Source organism: Carassius auratus, chromosome 44 (genome assembly GCF_003368295.1).
Source record: "Carassius auratus strain Wakin chromosome 44, ASM336829v1, whole genome shotgun sequence".
NCBI lineage: Eukaryota > Metazoa > Chordata > Actinopteri > Cypriniformes > Cyprinidae > Carassius > Carassius auratus.
Genome location: NC_039286.1, coordinates 14,951,075 through 14,972,166, shown reverse-complemented (window position 1 = coordinate 14,972,166; position 21,092 = coordinate 14,951,075). Strand labels below are relative to the sequence as shown.

At 35.8% G+C, this 21,092-nt stretch overlaps 2 protein-coding genes across 4 annotated transcripts in view; one reads left to right on the top strand and one right to left on the bottom strand.

Moving 5' to 3' along the window:
* LOC113062635 (chromodomain-helicase-DNA-binding protein 4-like) overlaps positions 1-18,676 on the top strand; it is a 33,531-nt gene extending 14,855 nt beyond the window's left edge. For 2 of the 3 annotated variants that reach the window (XM_026232623.1, XM_026232622.1), the window contains exons 11-41: positions 912-1,115; positions 1,240-1,451; positions 1,546-1,677; positions 2,425-2,524; positions 2,636-2,827; positions 3,821-4,021; positions 4,110-4,247; positions 4,375-4,496; positions 5,633-5,806; positions 5,885-6,026; positions 6,134-6,265; positions 8,372-8,489; positions 8,591-8,715; positions 8,853-8,945; positions 9,036-9,174; positions 9,263-9,432; positions 10,285-10,462; positions 11,179-11,265; positions 11,354-11,445; positions 11,533-11,666; positions 12,958-13,102; positions 13,258-13,420; positions 13,507-13,607; positions 14,327-14,555; positions 14,682-14,744; positions 14,829-14,999; positions 15,865-15,973; positions 16,099-16,231; positions 16,315-16,510; positions 16,601-16,764; positions 18,435-18,676. In XM_026232623.1, coding sequence (XP_026088408.1) covers positions 912-1,115; positions 1,240-1,451; positions 1,546-1,677; positions 2,425-2,524; positions 2,636-2,827; positions 3,821-4,021; positions 4,110-4,247; positions 4,375-4,496; positions 5,633-5,806; positions 5,885-6,026; positions 6,134-6,265; positions 8,372-8,489; positions 8,591-8,715; positions 8,853-8,945; positions 9,036-9,174; positions 9,263-9,432; positions 10,285-10,462; positions 11,179-11,265; positions 11,354-11,445; positions 11,533-11,666; positions 12,958-13,102; positions 13,258-13,420; positions 13,507-13,607; positions 14,327-14,555; positions 14,682-14,744; positions 14,829-14,999; positions 15,865-15,973; positions 16,099-16,231; positions 16,315-16,510; positions 16,601-16,764; positions 18,435-18,446 — 4,371 coding nt within the window. In that variant the 3' untranslated portion in view covers positions 18,447-18,676. The remainder of the gene's footprint in view (positions 1-911; positions 1,116-1,239; positions 1,452-1,545; positions 1,678-2,424; positions 2,525-2,635; positions 2,828-3,820; positions 4,022-4,109; positions 4,248-4,374; positions 4,497-5,632; positions 5,807-5,884; positions 6,027-6,133; positions 6,266-8,371; positions 8,490-8,590; positions 8,716-8,852; positions 8,946-9,035; positions 9,175-9,262; positions 9,433-10,284; positions 10,463-11,178; positions 11,266-11,353; positions 11,446-11,532; positions 11,667-12,957; positions 13,103-13,257; positions 13,421-13,506; positions 13,608-14,326; positions 14,556-14,681; positions 14,745-14,828; positions 15,000-15,864; positions 15,974-16,098; positions 16,232-16,314; positions 16,511-16,600; positions 16,765-18,434) is intronic. The other variant, XM_026232625.1, reaches the window with a different exon arrangement.
* A 223-nt stretch (positions 18,677-18,899) lies between these two features.
* LOC113062633 (melanoregulin-like) lies at positions 18,900-20,460 on the bottom strand. Its single transcript, XM_026232621.1, has 3 exons — positions 20,352-20,460; positions 20,108-20,271; positions 18,900-19,426 (listed from the first exon to the last, which is right to left on the bottom strand). The coding sequence occupies exons 1-3, from the start codon at positions 20,458-20,460 to the stop codon at positions 19,223-19,225; spliced, it is 477 nt and encodes a 158-aa protein (XP_026088406.1). The 3' UTR covers positions 18,900-19,222.
* Positions 20,461-21,092: the final 632 nt, after the last annotated feature.

Here is a 21,092-nt window from a genome sequence, read left to right as displayed (position 1 = left end):
GTAGAGATGCACTCACGGGACACTGCACTTATTTGCAGTCACAAAAGTACATTACTTGCATGTGCTTTAAAACCTTGCCGGTTTAACATTTCATTTGTGTGCTGTTCTGACATGCGCCTTTCCTGAGCGTGTACACATGAAGCGCGTGCACACTAGAAGTCAGTGGGGTCCAGCAACTGTTTGGTTACCCACATACAGTAACCTTTATGTTCAACAGAAGAAATAAACTCATTTAGGCTTAAAACAACTGGAGAACAAATGATGACAGAACTTTCGTTTTTGGGTAAAACAACAAAACAAAAAGAGAAAAATCACTTGCAGGTCTTGACTGAAGAACTTTAATACAGTTGCTTTAATACGAATCTATGTATAATTTAAACTATGAAGTGTATATAGTTTTTTTTGTTTTGTTATTTAAGTGGACGGGGGGGGGGGGGGGGGGGGATGAGAGGTGCAAGAATGGAGTGGCTTTTTCGGCTCTCATTTTCGGCCATTTTTCTCTTTTGGCCAAAAACCGAAAATGCCTTAATTAATACATATGCATTTTTTATATAATATACGTGCATAATAAATATAATTATACATTTTTAACATATGATTACTAATTTACAAAAATGACTTTAAATATTAAGATATAACTGCATTTATAATTAACATAAATGTTGTATATAAATAATTGGGATTCATATATGCACAAATAACCTAGCTTTGATTGATAATTTAAAAGTGCGTAAGAAATGTATGACTGTTGGTAATAATAATGTATGGGTATTATCCTTTTGAGTCCAATATATTTAGACTTAATTAGTTAACCATTGATTTCTATTATTGATAATAATGTATATAAGAGTTATAGATTTTACTCTTTCCACATTGTGAAATAATTTATACTGATATTGTTTTCCCTCCAGTGCCCTACTATGAAAGGTAAGGTGCAGAAGATTCTGACCTGGCGCTGGAGTGAACCTCCTCCTCCGACCCCTGTGCCTCGGCCCAGTGACCTCCCCGCTGATGCTCCTAACCCCATGCCATTAGCTGGTCGCCCTGAGAGGGAGTTCTTCGTTAAATGGCATAATATGTCCTACTGGCACTGCTCCTGGGTTTCTGAGCTGCAGGTACCAGCACTGCTTCTTACTGCCGCCTTAAAATGCAATTTTGAATCCAGCTTCAGGCTGAATTTACACTCAATTAGTTAACTCGGTCCTAATTTTGGTCCACACCTTCTCTTGCTCTCTCTAGCTGGAGATGCACTGTCAGGTAATGTTCAGAAACTACCAGCGCAAGAATGACATGGACGACCCCCAACCCGTAGACTTTGGTGTTGAGGGGGATGAGGAAAAGAGCGACAAGAGGAAGAAAAAAGACCCCACTTATGCTCGGATGGAGGAGAAGTACTACCGCTTCGGCATCAAGATGGAGTGGATGATGATTCACCGTATCCTGAACCATAGGTGAGATGAGCTTCAAGAACTTTAGATTTGAAATGATTTGGATCAGTTTCCTGGCTTTGCTCACGTCGTATCTGTTGTGTTTTATTCTTCTCAGTGTGGATAAGAAGAATAACTGTCACTACCTCATCAAGTGGAGGGATTTAACTTATGATCAGGCCACCTGGGAGGCAGATGATATGGATCTACCAGAGTATGACACCTACAAACTGCAGTACTGGAACCACAGGTATACATGTGCATGGACGCTACTGTTAAAGAACACACAAAACCGTGAAGTTAAAGCATTTAACTTCAAAATAATGTGAAGTAACATAATGCTGTTTTATGTGTATTCTCATTTAAATAATAATTTTTGCAATTCCTGACAGTGTTATTTTAGTATTGTTTGTGTACCATTTATAGTTTCTATTACACTTTTAAATAAGATTTTTTTTATGTTTTTAAGATTTTATTTTAATTTTAGTTTTAGTGATTTGTTTTGTTTGTCTTTAGTCATTTTTCATTTTTTATATTACTGTTTAGATAAAATGTATTTAAAAAAAAATTATTATAGTTTATATTATTTTAAATAGGCATTTTTACATTTTTTTGTGCTTTTGTAATTTTTTTATCACCAATATTATTATTATTATTATTACTATTTAATATTATATTATTAGTAGTAATTTTAGTGCTTCAACTTAAACTTATTTCAGTTACTTGCCATTTCTAATTTCCATTTAGTTCTAGATTTTCACAAAGTTTTAAATAACAAATGTTTTTTAATAGTTTTAGTTACCAATAACCCTAATTTCTGCTAAAACATCCTTGATTACATTAGTATGCTAAAAGGCCTTTTAAAGGTAGTAAAAGCTATATAAAAAAGATTTAGAAAATTTCTTTAATGAATTAAGAGAGAAATGTGTAATCTTTAGGTACATAGACGCTCATCAGCAAATGCTCATCAGGTTCTTCTGTTTTTGTTTTCTTGAAGGGAGTTGATGATGGGTGATGAAGGTAAACCAGGAAAGAAAATTAAAGTCAAAGGAAAGGTGCGAAAACTGGACCGACCTCCAGAGAACCCTGTCGTGGATGTAAGTCAGCTGCATTGTTTTCATCCTACACAAAACACAGCACCTATTAGACCCAGCTGCACCATTCACTTGCTCAACAATGGCTGAAATCCATTTCTTCTTCTACTGTAGCCCACTATTAAGTTTGAGCGGCAGCCAGATTACCTGGACGCTACAGGCGGGACCTTGCATCCATACCAGATGGAGGGGCTCAACTGGCTCCGCTTCTCCTGGGCTCAGGGAACCGACACCATCCTGGCAGACGAGATGGGTCTGGGAAAGACCGTGCAGACAGCTGTTTTCCTCTATTCACTGTATAAAGAGGTGTGCAGTTTATGTTTTTTATGGAACTGACCAAATAATTAAAATAGGATGAGCTTCATTAATCTTCGTAACCAAAGAATAACCACACTACTGTAAAAAAAGAAAAAGAAAAAAAGAATTAAATATATTTTTGACAGAAGTCTTTCTAATATTTGGTGCACAAGAAACATTTCTTACTGTGATCAAAGTTGAAAACAGTTTAATATTTTTGTGAAAAACAGTGATCATTTTATTTTCAGGATTCTATGATGAATAGAAAGTTCAAAAGAACAGCAATTATTAAAAAAACTTTTTTTTGTAACATTACAAATGACTTTCACTAACACTTCTGGATAGGGCAGCACAATTAATCACAATTTTATCATGGATTCCACAATTACATAATCGTTCAAAGTTGCAATTGATTGTTTAAAGTCCACTAATGTTATTCTGCACACTTAAGCTATGTTTTATTTCTCTCTACACGTTATCTTAAGTGTTTTTCAATTGTTTTAGTATAGCATACCATTCATATTTTTTTATATAATTTAAAGAAGAAACCAATCCGATGTATATTTGACATTTGAGGGCTTAATACTATAGAAAAGCACTTTCAGTGTGTTTTCAGCTTGTTTGTTTTCGGATAAAAATACGGCATGCCGTTGCATCAAACAATGGTATAAGCATCATTCAATGTAATCGTAATTAATAATCGCAGTTACAATTTCAAGGGAATAATCGACAATTATGATTTTTGTCATAATCGTGCTGCCCTAGAAGCCATTTAATTCATCCTTGCTGAATAAAATATTAATTTCTTTAAAAAAAAATCTTACTGATCCCAAATATTTTATATAATGGTATTTTTTTAAAATAGTGTATATTTTCATACAATGCTAGTGCGAAATAATATATTTTATATTTTGTACGTTATGTAAAAATTCAATGTCATTACTACCTTCGTACAGCATATCCTCTCTTCAGTTTTAAAGTGCTGGTGTCTTCGTTCTCCAGGGTCACTCGAAGGGTCCGTTCCTGGTGAGTGCCCCCCTGTCCACCATCATTAACTGGGAGCGAGAGTTTGAAATGTGGGCTCCGGGTATGTATGTCGTCACATACGTGGGTGATAAGGACAGCAGGGCTGTCATCAGAGAAAACGAGTTCTCCTTTGAGAACAATGCCATCCGCGGTGGCAAGAAACCCTCTAGGATGAAGGTAAGTGAGAACTCTGAGATTCTTTCCATTGAAGAGTCTCAAGACACTTAAATCCATTTATGAGTGATTGTTTCTCTTGATCACGCAGAAAGAAGCCTCGGTGAAGTTCCATGTTCTCTTGACCTCCTATGAGCTGATCACTATTGACACGGCTGTTCTGGGCTCCATCGACTGGGCTTGTTTGGTAGTTGATGAGGCCCACAGACTGAAGAATAATCAGTCAAAGGTGAGACCCACATAGATTATGTAATAATTCAAGTATGATGTAGACTGACAATGTAGTTAAAAATTGTACAAATGTTTATTACATAGTGGTTTGAGGTTTTAATGTTTTGCTGTGGTATTTTATGTAGTTTTTCAGGGTGCTCAACAACTACCCGCTGCAGCACAAGTTGTTGTTGACTGGAACTCCTCTACAGAACAACTTAGAAGAGCTTTTCCATCTGCTCAACTTCCTCACACCAGAGAGATTCAGGTGCGTTTCTGATTTATTTCAAATCCAACAATCATGCAGGAACTTGTGAGAAACTTTAAAAGATAGTTTTTTCAGTCTTGAAATACTGTGTGCATATACCTGTATAGTCATGATATTAGATAAAAACATAGAGAACATAAATATATATATAAATATTAGTGGTGGGCCTTTATCGGCGTTAACATGCTGCGTTAACGTGAGACTCTTATCGTGCGATTAAAAAAATATATTGCCATTAATCTATTCTCAAAGTTGGGTTGGGAGCTGGGTGTATACTATGGGAACTATGATGACTTTCACCTATGTCGAGAGCACATTATTGTAGCGCGAAAGTACATTAATATAATGCGTGAGCGCAAATCTCTCTGCTCGCGCGCGCTCTCAGATACACGTTGCTCTTGTAAGAATAAACGTTTAAGAGCAGGCATACTCTCTGAGCAAGCCCAGAGAAATTTTTACAAGAGCAACGTGTATCTGAAAACGCGCGCCCAGTTCCCATTCGGTAGCAGAGAGATTTGCGCTCCGCACATTATATTCCGCGCTCGAGGAGAGATTTATCTAGATTAATTCCAAAATTACAGTGAGATTAATCTAGATTAAAAAAATTTATCTATGCCCACCACTAATAAATATATATAAATCTAAAATCATCTTCTATTTTGGCTGAAAAAGAAAAATGGCCAAAAATATGTGGTGGTATTTTTTTTTTCCCAACATGTTCAACAAAAAAATCTTTTTTTTTTTTTTCTTTTTTTTTATGAATGCATTTTAAATGAAACCCTTTAGCATCCTCTGGTTGCCCCCTGCCCTTATGAAACAAAAATATATTGCAGTATATTGGAAAATATCATGTAATATATTAGGCATATATTATTATATATATTTATTTTTTCCAATATATTGCAATATATTGAAAGCGACAATCATTTGTTTATTTTGCAATATATTATATAATATATGTATCATCAATATATTATTAAATGTATTCAAATATATAAAATATTAGAAAATAAAAAGGGAAAATAATATATTACAATATATCACAATATATTTTAAGAAGTATATTGGTAAATATATTTTCCTTTCGTAAGGGTGGGCATCTGCATACATAAATAACACGATCTCTCATTCTGCAGTAATCTTGAGGGTTTCTTGGAGGAATTTGCCGACATTGCTAAGGAGGACCAAATCAAAAAGCTTCACGACATGCTGGGACCACACATGCTCAGGAGACTCAAAGCCGACGTGTTCAAGCACATGCCTTCCAAAACAGAGCTCATCCTCCGAGTCGAGCTCAGCCCCATGCAGAAGTGAGTATGTGATGAGGAGCGGACTGAGAAGTAGGTTACAGGACACAGAGTTTCTAAATCATTTATTTGTGAATCCAGGAAATATTACAAGTTCATCCTGACCCGCAATTTCGAGGCTCTGAATACTCGTAGTGGAGGAAACCAGGTTTCTCTACTGAACGTCGTCATGGATCTCAAGAAGTGCTGTAATCATCCCTATCTTTTCCCCGTTGCTGCTATGGTACAGTCCATTTTTACCTCTTTCTGTACCTTTAATAATAGACCAATAACATGTCATATTATGTGATGTGTGAGTAAATTGGTTACTCCATTGGCTGTGTGAAACAGGAAGCTGCCAAGATACCCAATGGGATGTATGAGGGCAGCACCCTGACTAAAGCCTCTGGCAAACTGATGCTACTGCAGAAGATGCTGCGTAAACTCAAGGAGGGCGGACACAGAGTGCTCATTTTCTCTCAGGTAAACAAGCATTTATTTATTCAATTACTTGGGATTCATTTACCTTTTATGTAGAGATCCACCTGTTGCAGCTTTCTTGGCTGATTCAAATTTTTACTATTATTATTATTTTTATTTTTTTTTGTAAGTGTGACCTGCCGATTACGATTTTCTTTCTAAGAACTATAAACAGCTCTCAAAATAAAGTGCTCTGTGACTGGAAAGAGGTTGAAATGAGTTGCTGTATATAACAAAACGGATGTCATTTCCTACTGATTGTAACTGGCCTTTTTTCCCTAAACCTATTAAATATATCTTTCACATCAAATTCTTACATTGTCAATTAATTCAGTTAGAATTATAAGAAATTGTAGATTTGTTACCATTCAAATGAAATCGGTATCAACAAACAGCATCTTTCCACTGCAGAGGAAACCGAAACAGATGAGGTGCCATAAATGCATTTACACCACAAAAAATTGCATATGTATACATAAATAATGTGATGAGGGAAAACATTGTTTTTAAATAATTCTTTTCAACATACAAATAAGAAATTTTGGGGGAAATGCAATGATACATGAAATATGAAACTAAACCAGCAGTAGGTGGCTGCAAATGACTGTTTCAAGGAGTGAATCATTTAGTCATTCATTCAACCGATTCGTTCAAATGCATGATTCATTTAGAAACGAGGCAAGTGACTGTCTTTATGAATAGGTCACTGAATCATTGATTTCAAGTCCGTGGATTCATTCAGTAACGAACATCAATGTGTTTCTCTGAGGCAACCGTTCTGCTGTGACTTTGATTGGAACTATTTTTGTTTGCAAAAACTGTCAATACTGTCTCTAAATTACAAGTCGCTTAATTGTAACATTTTGTTTATTGAACTACTATATCGTTGTTACATTGCAATCATTCTGATATTCAGGAAAACATCTTGGCTATAATAATAATGTATGCATCAAAAATGTAATTTTGCTTACCTATTATAAATGTAATTATATTAATGTAATCTATAACTTACTGTGAGTTTCTTTGTGTGTACTGTTGCGCTATTTTGTTTTGAGTCACTCTCTCACTCAGGCTGCGCGAGCCTCATCTGGCACAACATTAATATATAATCAGTCGCCGCTTACACTGAATGCTATTAAATCAAAATAATTATCGTGTGAAAATTTGTCGTGGCCAAGTTCAGTGCTTCCCAATTTATGGTTATTGATGTTTTAATCAAGTAAAATTCTCTCTTCTTTGGCCCTTTAAAAAAAAACTCCTTGTCCCAGACAAGCGTTAATCGAGACCTGTTTTTCCCCCATGGTTTACTTTGGCCATTCACGTATTACAAATTGCGAACTTTGTGTCTTCACTCACAGTGAAGAGCTTCCATGCCAACGACATTTACGGACGTGAGACTGATTTCGGTCCCTGGCCGGTCGATTGTTGCATCTCTACTTTTATCTCGAAGGCAAAACTTTTGTTCCCCCCAAAACACATCAAACCATTCTCTCTCCCTCTCTCTCTTTATTAATATGCATTTTTGTAGATAAGAATATATGATGGCTATTAAGTATTAATAATAAATATTTATACTACCATTCAAAAGTCAATGTTTTTTTGTTTATAAAAGAATTGATGTATTAAATTAATAAGAATCACAATAAAGGTCATTTTTTAATGTTACAAAGATTTCTATTTCATATTAATGCTGTTCTTTTGAACTTTTGTAAAATCGAAGAATCCTAAACAAAAATCTTGGTTATCCGAAAGTTAGAAATTATTTTTTTGATCATAAATATTTATTGAGTTGCAAATCAGCATATTAGATTGATTTCTGAAGTATCATCTGACACTGGAGCAATGGCGCAAAAAATAATAGGAATAAATAATATTTTAAATATATTCAAATATGAAACGGTTATTTTAAATTGTGATAATATTTCACAAAATTACTGTATTTTTTGTTTTAGGAATAAATAATATTTTATTTTGAAATATATTCAAATATGAAACAGTTATTTTAAATTTTAATAATATTTCACAAAATTACTGTATTTTTTGTTTTTAATTACAAAAGCACCTATAATGCACAGCAGGGGTTTGAGATGTTTTGTCTGTCTTCCCTAGATGACCAAAATGTTGGACCTGCTGGAAGACTTCCTGGAGAATGAGGGCTACAAATATGAGCGTATTGACGGAAGCATCACAGGAGGCATGAGACAGGAAGCCATCGACCGTTTCAATGGTGAGTTCAGATGTTTGCTATGTAATGATGTGGTTTGTTCATTTGTTCTCTATATAAATTCCATTTCTGAGTGCCATAATGAATTTTGTTTTTCACTTTAGCTCCTGGTGCTCCCCAGTTTGTTTTCCTGCTGTCGACCAGAGCCGGTGGATTGGGTATCAACCTGGCGACTGCAGACACGGTCGTCATCTACGACTCAGACTGGAACCCTCACAATGACATTCAGGTGAGATCAGGCATCAGCTGATGTTTAACATATGGATCACCTGCTAGAAATCAGTAAGATCTGACTTGACAAGATAACTTTTTTCCAAAAGCTCAAGTGTGTTTCATTTTGATTTTTGTTCTGTTTTCTCTTTGTAGGCCTTTAGCAGAGCTCACAGGATTGGTCAAAACAAAAAGGTGATGATCTACCGCTTCGTTACCAAAGCCTCTGTTGAAGAGAGAATTACTCAGGTACACTTACAGTTCTTCTGTGAAACAGAATGTTTTTGCCAACACTGTCTTTTGAATCTAAACTGAATGTCTTTATTTTATTATCTCCAGGTGGCCAAGAAGAAGATGATGTTGACTCACTTGGTTGTGCGTCCTGGATTGGGCTCAAAGACCGGTTCGATGTCCAAACAGGAGCTGGATGACATTCTCAAGTTTGGTACAGAGGAGCTCTTCAAAGACGAGGGAGAAGGTGTGCCTTACAAGACTCTTTAATTTATTCTAATACAGTTTCTCACCCAAGGAACTGAAATCGGAATTGGTTGTGTTTGTCTGTTAAGGAGAGAATAAAGAAGAGGACAGCAGCGTGATTCACTATGATGACAAAGCCATCGACCGGCTGCTGGATCGTAACCAGGATGCCACAGATGACACCGAGCTCCAGAGCATGAACGAATATCTCAGCTCCTTCAAAGTGGCTCAGTATGTGGTCAAGGATGAGGAGGAAGCGGTGAGTGCCAGTGAAGAGCACTGTTGGCTGCTGGACCTGTGGGATAAGAGCTGGCTGTAGGATTGTGCGATTAATCAAAATATAGGAAAAACGTGGTGCGGCTTTGTGTCGCTTATATTGTGCTTTTGGGAATGCAACATGTTCCAACCATCTTCAAAAAGAGAAACATTTATAAACCTGTGCTTGTAAACGAGAGAAACTTTAAAGTCAGCTGCTGGTTTCCACTGAAACTAAAGCTTGATGGTTTTAATTTTAATATATTTTTAATATATTTTGTTTTACTGTGAAATGTTACAATAGAAATATAAATTGGGATTTAATGTTTCTAATGTGTAAACATTTTAAAAATGAAAAAAATGCATCACCTTTATTGTAATTTTCTTAAATACTTGAATTATTTTTACAGTGAAATATTAAAATAGTAATACAGTTGTATTAATCTTTGAAAATGAAACTACAGATAAGATGGCCATAAATTTGAATTGTAATTTTACGGGTTATATAACAATTTTTGTTAAATACTTTTTACTTTTATGGTGAAATATTACAATATTAATAGCTTATTTCATTTATTTTAATACTATTTATATCGTAGTGTTGTAATAGTTCACTGTTTAGTAATTGTAGTTATATTGACATATAATCACAGTTCATGGCTGAATTGTGAAGCTTTACAAACAAGCACAACAAACCTAGAGCAGAAACAATTTTTATCAGAAAATATGCCTTTAGTTGTCACATGCTATGACACATGAAGCTGTGGTTTAGTCCGGTCTCATAATTGGTCTTCAATAATACGGTTATAGATACCATCTCTTGCTCTTTTTCACTGTTTCCTGTCTTCTCCTTCAGGAAGAGGAAGTTCAGAGGGAGATCATCAAGCAGGAAGAAAGTGTGGATCCCGATTACTGGGAGAAACTGCTCCGACACCATTACGAACAGCAGCAGGAGGATTTGGCCCGTAATCTGGGCAAGGGCAAGCGAATCCGCAAACAGGTCAACTACAACGACGGCTCTCAGGAGGACAGAGGTGAGAGATGTGCCAACACTATTAAACTATGAACCACTTTTGAAGTGTTTTGTCCAGGTTAATATAAACCGTAGGGATGTAACAATTAACCCAACTCAAGATGCTAAACGATTCGCAATACTGATTTCACAATATGATTTCCTCACTTTTTTTTTTTTTTGCATGATGAGATTCTTTTATTATTTCTCACACAAAATACTGCACATTTCTTTGTGAAATTGAAAAATGTAAAATAACAAAACTATCTAGAAATTTTAAAGCAAACCCAAAAATATAACAAATGAATGCAAATAAAATAAATCTCTTCATTTAAACAAATTTGTTTTGCCAAACAAATATAAAATATAAACAAATATGCTGCATACATGCAGCATGAGCAGTCTATAGTATAATTTTGATATTAGAAGCAAAAACAAAATGAAATTGTGCAGCATAAAACATGTGAATGAAACAAAACCAGCAGATTGGCTGAATGAGAGTGCAAATTTATGATAATGAACACCACAATGTTTGCAAGACAGACGGTAAGTCTTGTAATCTGAAAAACACATCAATCTGCCAACATTTAAAGTCATGTAGTCTGAACTAGTCTCTATACCAACTTGAATCGCCACATATATTTATCAATTTTCAGCCAGCTCGGGGTGCATCGCTACATTTCTACTTAACCATTGAAAGTGCTTCCAAGTTTGTTAATCTTTTTTGTTTCGTTACAGACTGGCAAGATGATCAATCTGATGGCCAATCAGATTATTCTGTTGCTTCAGAGGAAGGAGACGAGGACTTTGACGAACGAACAGAAGGTGAAACTTACATGACAATGATTGAACACAGGATTTTAAAAAGTCCAAAAAATAAAACTGAGTGCAATTTTTCACTATCGTCTTGCAGCCAATTCACGACGACCCAACAGGAAAGGCCTTCGAAATGACAGAGACAAACCCCTGCCCCCCCTGCTGGCCAGAGTGAGCGGCAACATTGAGGTGAGTGAAGGATACCTGGGATTTTGGTTTTCTTAAACTCAACGTGTTTTTTGTTGAACTTACTAAAACTTTGTTTGGATTTGGCAGGTGTTGGGTTTCAATGCTCGTCAGCGGAAGGCCTTCCTGAACGCAGTGATGCGTTATGGGATGCCGCCTCAGGACGCCTTCACAACCCAGTGGCTGGTCAGAGACTTGCGTGGCAAATCAGAGAGGGAGTTCAAGTGAGTTTAATTTAAGTTAACTACCATAATGATATTATATAGACCAAAAAATACCATATGTTTGCAGATATTTAAGAAAAATGCTTAGTTAAAACTTGTTTATCTGAAAAACCAAAAAAAAAAAACGATGCTACAGTCAGTTAATCGCCTTTGAAAATGAGTGTTCTGGTCTGGAATGTCTGTCATTGTTTTAATTTGTGAAACCAGTTTACCCAATTGTATTTCGCCACCCCGGGTTGCTAGTCGGCGGAAAACACATTTAATTTCATTCATCATCAAGTCTGCTCGTTCCTGTTTGTGTCATCAATCTGGCAACCTGTGTGTGTGTGTCAAATCTGAGGAGGAGGGGCCGGGTGAAAAAAAAAAAAACCTCAACAATATTTTGAATTTGGACTGCAATACCTGGTTCAACCACTCGGTGTCAATCCCACATACAGCACCTTTAAGGTTGTGACCAGATTACAAATATTTAAAAGGATAGTTCACCCAAAAACGAAAGTTGTCATTTATTACTCTCCTCTTATCTTCAGAACACAAATTAAGATATTTTTGATGAAATCCAAGATATCTTCTAACCCTGCAGAGACAACAACGGAACTGACATGTTCAAGGACCAGAAAGTTATAAGAACATTGTTAAAAAATAGTCCATGTGACATCAGTGGTTCAGTTCAGCCTTAATTTTATAAAGCTACAAGAGTACATTTTGTGTGCAAAGAAAAAAACAATTATGACTTTATTCAACAATTTCTTCTGAGCATTCTGGCATGCACTGAGCCTTGTTTATAAGCAAAGGAATTCACAATCATGCATCATGGTACTCGTTAACGTGCATTGAAGTCTGACGCAGAAGTGAAGAAATTGTTGAAAAAGTTGTAATATTTGTTGGTTTTTCTGCTTTCTTTTGTTTTCTTTCTTTTAGAAAAGATGCATTAAATTGATGGAGTAATGGCTGATTAAAAATTCAGCTTTGCATCACATTTTAAAATATTTTCAAATAGAAGTTGTTACTTTAAACTGTAGTAATATTTTACAATATTGCTTTTTTACTGTATTTTATAAATGCAGCATTGGTAAGCATAAGAGATCTTTGAATAGTTTATATGAATATATTTTTCCATTTAATGGAATATAAATGTGTATTTTTTAGGATTACAGATAAGACATTTATCTGTAAGCATAAGGCTCCTAGAAAAATAAATACATAAAATCTTAAATAAATATTCATACCTTGTGTGTCTTGGATCTATGAACTGGTTTTAATGCTGTTGTCCGTGTCTTCTTTCTCTCAGGGCTTACGTCTCACTCTTTATGCGGCACTTGTGTGAGCCCGGTGCAGATGGAGCTGAAAGCTTTGCTGATGGCGTTCCCCGGGAGGGACTGTCACGGCAGCACGTCCTTACTCGTATCGGTGTGATGTCGTTGATCAGAAAGAAGGTAAAAGAGTGAAGCATTATTATTCTATATAACATGCAGTACGAAAGCCGTGAAGTTTACAAACCGATTCTGTGAAATTTGTGAGATGCACGAATAGCAAAATCCATTTTGCACAGATGTCTAACTGTTGGTGTTTGGATAACCTCCTGTTTCAGGTCCAAGAGTTCGAGCATGTGAACGGTCAGTGGTCAATGCCCTGGATGATGGAGCTGACCGAGAATAAAACTGCATCCACTGCCGGCAGTCAGCCCGACTCACCCAGCAAAACGCCCTCTACTGGCACTCCAGCAGACACGCAGCCCAACACACCTGCTCCAGGTGCCACATAAAACACAACCTCTCTTATTGTAAGCTGATTACTGTTCAAATAAGACAAACTTAAACCTTGCCTTTTTGTTGTACAGATGTTGTTTCCAAAGCAGAAGAAGCTGGAAAAGATGTCGATAAAGAAAAGGCTAAAAATGGAGACGGTGAGAAGGACACAAGTGAGAATAAAGACAATGAAGTGAGTATCAGTTTAAACGACAGAATATATTGATCTGTTTTTTTAAAGCCCGATATACTTATTGCAGACCTGCCAACCTGTATGCATTTTGTGTAGCGACTACGCATTTTGACTTCAGAGTATGCTGGTACGATTTGTCACTCTAAACCACGCAAAAAAATCTAGCGATGCATTTGTCCACGCGCAGTATTCAAAACAAGCAACAGAAAAAGAGGAAGCGGTCAACCAATCAGAATTTTTTTTTTTTTTTGCATTTAAATAAATTCTGCATTTCTCTCCTAGTATCCTATAGTTTATAGTTTCAGTTCAAAGCAGCTCGCTTAGTTTAATCAAAATACAAAATACTGTAATATATACAACTGTATACCGCAAATCAGCCAAAAAATACAGAGATAATTCATTTTTGCTCATATCGCCTAGCCTTATACAGAAATGTACTGGATTTTTTTGTTGTTGTTCTTTTTTTGTCTTTTTTTCTTTCTTTTTTTTTAAATAGCATTTAAAAACTAAATAGCAAAAATTAACTAAGCAGTTATCGTAAACCGTAAAAAAGTCAACTTTTTACCCCATCTCCACCGCCACCACCCATCCCCAACCACCAAATTCATTCTTTGGTTTTGTTTGATGTATATTGGTGCCTTAATTTTCAGTGCTTCGACCATGTGAGGTTAGATGATTTTGGTTGTTAATAAGCTATTTCTATTTCTTCTAATCAATAGGTCATTGCCATCCCTGATGAAGATGACGAAGCGTCTTCTACTTCTGAAGACAAAGGCAAAGACAGCGAAGAGAAAGACAAAATGCCTGAAACCTCTTCAGACGGAGACAAGGCGGATGGGAAGCAAGATGAGAAAGAGGAAGAGAAAGCGAAGTCTGAAGACGCTGATGAGAAGACCAGCGACAGCAAGCCCAAAGAATCTGAGGCTGAGAAGGAAACAGACACCAAAGGTGAACAAAAATGTCATTTGCAACCCATTTGACTCTGATAATATGGGTTTTCAGGGTTGAATGGGATCAAAAATATACTTTGTCTAAACATGTGGTGGCTAATTTGTTAATGTGTTTTATTTTCAGTAGAAAAGAAGGACGATGAACCTGAGAAGATGGACACTACCCCTGTTACAGAGGAGAAGAAAGGTCTGTACTACCTGACTGGCTTTGACATGATTACGTAGTTTCTCGCCTTCACACTTCACTAACTTGTCGTTCATTTTGCTCCAGGTCAGAAGGACGAGAAGGATCCTGGTAAGACGGAGGAAGCAGGAAAACTGCAGAATGGAGAGAGTGCCAAAGACAGTACAGCAGGAGCAGCAGCAGCAGCAGCAGCAGCTGAAGAGAGGAAGAAAGCCAAAACACGGTTCATGTTCAACATCGCAGATGGAGGATTTACCGGTAAGATCTCTGTCTATCTTAGAAACTCTTCTCAGGTTTTGTACTAGCTTTAAAGAATAAGTGATTCGGTATAGAAGTTTTAGCCAGAAATATGAAACCTTGACAAGCTTCTAAGTTTTTGAAAATACATTTTCTTAATTTAGCTTTTGGTTAATATATATCAATCCGTTGTTATCAAATCCCACACCATCCACCCAACTCCTTTCCTTATTTTTTTTTTTAATATAAATATCTTTTTTTTTTTTCTAGAGGTTTCTGTAATGTGAACAGCACTTGAGCTGTATTTTTAAAAAATGTATTTGAACTATTTAATATATTTATTTTGGACTATTTTAACTAACTATTTACTATATTAACTATTAATGTTATATTAGACATGAATTAATCTATTAGCTATTATTAACTATTAATTGTATTTGATTTATTGTAACTATATTAAATATATTATTTTAACTATTTATTTTATCTATTCACTTATGATTCACTATTAATATTTATATATCTTTAGAAATATTAATACACACACATGCAGTATATTATTTAAATGTCCAGCTTTTTTATGACAAAAATATAAATGTATTGTTTTACATGAATTTCAGTATCAACAAAAAAAAATACTTATTAGAATTTTCTCTTATACATTTTGTGGTTTTTGGTTGTTTTGCCTCTTGAGGAATGATTTTATTATTAGTAGTAAATAAGTGTTAAAAAGCCATAATTATAACAATTATTTGCCAAAACGCTATGTTTAAGCATTTAAAAAAAAAAAAAAATATATATATATATATATATATATATATTTATATATTATTATTATTATTATTATTATTATTTATTTATATATTTATTTATTTATTTTTTGCAGAATTACACTCCCTGTGGCAGAATGAGGAGCGAGCTGCTACAGTCACCAAGAAGACCAATGAGATCTGGCATCGCCGCCACGACTACTGGCTACTCGCTGGCATCATACAGTATCCTTAAAAAAAAAAGAAAAGAAATAAAAGCAGCCTTCTGCATACATGTACACCTGTGAGTGTCTTTCAGATGTGTTCAATGACAAGCAAAGCATGAAATACGCCTTAACTCACCGTCTCAGACACGGTTACGCTCGTTGGCAAGATATTCAGAACGACGTCCGGTTCGCCATTCTCAACGAACCCTTCAAGGGAGAGATCAACAGAGGAAACTTCCTGGAGATCAAGAACAAGTTTCTGGCCAGGAGATTCAAGGTATTCTGAAAAGAATGACATTTTTCTTGTGTTCGTGTCATGTCATTGGAGTTAGTAACACAGTTTATGTGTGTCTCCTGCAGCTGCTTGAGCAGGCTCTGGTGATTGAAGAACAGCTGCGCAGGGCTGCGTATCTGAACATGACTGAAGACCCCTCTCACCCCTCCATGGCTCTCAACACACGCTTCAGTGAAGTGGAGTGTCTGGCCGAGTCCCACCAGCACTTGAGCAAGGAATCCATATCCGGAAACAAACCTGCCAACGCCGTCCTACATAAAGGTGCGTCATCTGACATTAAAAAATTCAACTCCTGAATTTGACTCATCATAGAAGTTGACACCCACTATTTTTTGTATGTGCTTCTAATAGTATTGAAACAGCTAGAAGAGTTGCTCAGTGACATGAAAGCAGATGTCACACGTCTTCCGGCGACCATCGCCAGGATACCGCCGGTCGCCGTGAGGCTGCAGATGTCTGAAAGGAACATTCTCAGCCGTTTGGCCAGCAGAGCACCAGACACACAGTCTCAGCAGGTACACAATCACCCGCCTGTGCTCGTATGGTTTATGCTTGGACTATATCTGATGTGTTTTTATAGTCTACAGTAGTTTGGTGTCCCCTGAGTTAGTAGGGGTGTAACGATTCATCGGTATGGATCGATACATCGATACGATGTCTGACGATACGATGCATCGATGTCACACGTAAAATATTGATACTAGTATAAATAGTCACCTTATTTGAGACTGTCCACATTTTCACATAAAATCCGTCTATGCATTACCGCCAACGCGTGCATTCTCGCTCAAACTCATGTATCAGGACTCGGTATAAGGACTGCCTGAAGGCACAAGGTGAGAATAAAAAATGCTCGGGATTGTTTGCGGAACGGTTGAGCGCTGTGTAAAAACTTGTCAGCGAACACATCTGAAGCGCGCACACACACACACGACCGCACTGCGCGAATACTAAATCGATCCTAGTTAACACAGTCGGTTAGGCATGTCTTAATGTAAACAGTTCAGAAAGAAAAGGCATGTGTATCAGTATATTAAATCCGTGCTTTTGTTCTTAAAGTGAAAGCAAACTAATAATAAATCTAATACTGTCAAAGAAAAATACAAGTGATCACTGCTCCTGACTAAATAACCTTTGTAACATCAAAAAAGTATGAATCTATATTTAATTTATACAGTGAAGACTGCAGTTATTCTAGATGTATTACATTTCTGTAACATACCTTAAAATGTATTTTAGACTGAGCTGAAAAACCTGAAAAGCTCTGTTTATTCAACTTGTATCTTTGTATTTATTTTCTCCTATTACTTGTAATTTGGTTATCTGTATTAAAAAAAAAATATATATATATATATATATATATATATATATATATATATATATATATATATATATATATATATATATATATATATATATATATATATATATAGTATTTTTAGCACTGAGCCCATATTAGCAGCCAGATTTTTTTCCAATTGTTTATTTACACAATGTGAAAATGTAAATGTTTGTTATATATTTTGCTTGCATTTGCGAGTTAATAAAAATGTAGATGGTGGTTTAAAATAGATTTATAATATAAAAATATAGATATATCGATCAATATACTCCTGTATCGAATTGAATCGTAATTGAATCGTATAACTTTTTGAGGTATTGGCAAATATCATATCGCTGGTATTGAGAATCGATATCGTATTGTATAGTGCCGATCCATCAGATTTACTCCCATACAAGTTAGCTATTCTCTGTTACACATTACTGGTTACTACTACAGACTTTATTTTCCAAGAAATCATTCACTTTCTAAATTGATTGTGAAAACACAGCCTTATTCAAAACGTGTCAAGTTAATTTTTTTTTTTTTCCAAAGTAAAACATGAGGCCATGCATTTTATTCAGAGAAAAAACACAGGATAGTCTATTTTTGTTGTTGTTGTTAAACTTTTGAAAGGCTGTGCAATGTGTAAATTTAGCTCAATGCCACATCTACCATGCAAAAATTATAGACCGCAACAAATACAGAAATAAACAGTCAAAATTACCTTCACGTTATCAATGTTTTAGGCCATTTTAAGTCATCAAAAGCCTGAATTTTGAAGTATGCATCATGCTGCAGTTTTTCCTTTCATTTGTGACGTATCTCTATGATCTGCTGTTAACTGTGTGTTCATGTTGCCAGGTCCAGCAGTAGTCTGCGGCAGACGCCAGTCCTCCGAGCGCCGCACACCATGTCTACATTCCTGATTGCACATGAAATCTCATCTTAGCTTGAATCCACACCCTTGTACTGTCCGCTCAACCCTGGGGGCTGTGGATATTTGAGCTGTTGTTGTTTTTTATTATTTTCCTAATTAATATTGTTTACATAATATCGTTGATGATGGTTTTTGGGACCTCAATAAAAATGTTCAATAAAAAGGACTCTGTTCCTTTTATTCATGTTGTAGTTATTGTGCATTATAACTGTAGAGGAGTTTATTTCTTCATCTGAACAGATTTGGAGAAATGTAGTGTTGGTGAGCAAGTGATGTGATGACAAAAAAAAAACAAATGGCATATGAGAGTTGAAGTTTTTAATAACCGACTAGTTTCAACATTTCCACAAACGTCCAATGTAAAGAACACAGACACAAATTTCAAGAGATGCATTTCATTTCTACTTATTTAAATTCACTTCACAATCTAAGCCTTACAATATCAACATGCCTCCGTAATCCTGAATCTTCTAATAATTTTATAATTCATAGTTACATAAAATGTGAGACCTGCAGCTATTTCTATGTTTCTAAAAAGTCTCCTATTTCTCAGAAAATCATTTGTCTAATAAATGGTTTAAACCTGCACCATTTAATCTTAAGCATCCCCATCATCCACCCTAAAACCCGAACCCACATCAGTCAAAATACTTTTACCTCCAAAACCCCTCAAACTGAATTCTGAAACCCTCAACACAATCTAATCTCACTGTCAGTCCTCTGGACCGGTGGTCTCGCCCTCTTCATCCTCGTCCTCTCCTCCAGAGATGTTCTGATTCATGCGGGACAGCAGCAGAGGGAGATTTATTCGACCGGTGTTGTCCTCTTCATCATCATCATCATCATCTTTAGGAGGGTAGAAGCGTCGAGCCTTGGCCACAAAATCCTCAGCAGCATCCAGATAAATCAGCCGGTCCTGAGCGCAGTGCAAATATTACAGAGGTCAGAGTGAACAAGGGGAAGTCTGTCTATCTCAACTAAAGCATGTTCATTTCAGACGTTCATACACATTTTTCATTTTATATTGAATATTTCATTTTAATATTTTGAATAGAATATTTTATTTTTCATGTCTATAAATTTTGATTTCGGTTTGTTTTTTTGTAACTGTATTTTTAAAAAATGTTTTAACTAATTTCTAATTTGCTTTTATTTTATATACATTTATTTTGTGCATGTAAAGTAGTATGGCTCAAGTCCCTTTTTAACTTAAAATTATTAGTTCATTATTTTTTTGTTTTGTTTTCTGAAAGTTGTGCATTGGTAGCTTTTGTTTATATTAAATTTATTAATAATGTAAATAATTACATTTATTCTAAATATTGATATTTGTATTATATTTATATTTGATATACATAAAATGCATTTAATAATAGTAATATTTATTTTTATATTAGATTTTTTCAATATTTTAGAATATCAAAACAATATTCATCTTTACTTGCCTGAAGCATGAAGCACCTCACTTAAAATAGAAATGAACTTGTTGATGGAGAAGTACACATTTAAATGCAGCAGCAGTATTTACATGATTTATATTAACTGCTCTCTGAGTGTTTGTGATTGCTCAGAGTTGTAGTTTGAGTGAGAAGCTCACCAGGATGAAGAGGTATCTCTCGGGTGGAGCCTCTTTGCGGTTGAATATGGATGTCTCCGTGTGGAGGGTCTGCAGCAGGCTGCGGGCGACCGCTGCGTTTCTCATGCGGTCACATGATGCGCTGGTGGACACAGTCAGCAGAGACTCGGCTTCAGCCATGAACCCTGAGAGAAGAACACGAGCATCTCAGTGACAGACGGTCTCCGAATCACTGGAACATCATCTCTCACACATCATCTCTTACCCAGATTCTCTAAGATCATCTTCCACTTATCTCGCACCTCTCTTCTCATGTCTCTCATAGCCTCGATGTCGACGCTCAGACGCCGGTAGCCCTGCAGGACAGAAGACATGAAGCATCACGCTTGACCTCTAGAGGTCACATCTATACACACTAACACACATACAGTCTTGTTCAAAATAATAGCAGTACAATGTGACTAACCAGAATAATCAAGGTTTTTAGTATATTTTTTATTGCTACGTGGCAAACAAGTTACCAGTAGGTTCAGTAGATTGTCAGAAAACAAACAAGACCCAGCATTCATGATATGCACGCTCTTAAGGCTGTGCAATTGGGCAATTAGTTGAAAGGGGTGTGTTCAAAAAAATAGCAGTGTCTACCTTTGACTGTACAAACTCAAAACTATTTTGTACAAACATTTTTTTTTTTCTGGGATTTAGCAATCCTGTGAATCACTAAACTAATATTTAGTTGTATGACCACAGTTTTTTAAAACTGCTTGACATCTGTGTGGCATGGAGTCAACCAAGTTGTGGCACCTCTCAGCTGTTATTCCACTCCATGATTCTTTAACAACATTCCACAATTCATTCACATTTCTTGGTTTTGCTTCAGAAACAGCATTTTTGATATCACCCCACAAGTTCTCAATTGGATTAAGGTCTGGAGATTGGGCTGGCCACTCCATAACATTAATTTTGTTGGTTTGGAACCAAGACTTTGCCCGTTTACTAGTGTGTT

Coding starts and splice junctions, on each gene's coding strand:
- LOC113062633 (XM_026232621.1), bottom strand. CDS start 20,460: ATGTCTTCTGTCCTGCAGGGCTACCGGCGTCTGAGCGTCGACATCGAG. Junction 20,272..20,351: donor GATGATCTTAGAGAATCTGG/GTAAGAGATGAT, acceptor TTCTTCTCTCAG/GGTTCATGGCTGAAGCCGAG. Junction 19,427..20,107: donor AGAGATACCTCTTCATCCTG/GTGAGCTTCTCA, acceptor CACTGCGCTCAG/GACCGGCTGATTTATCTGGA.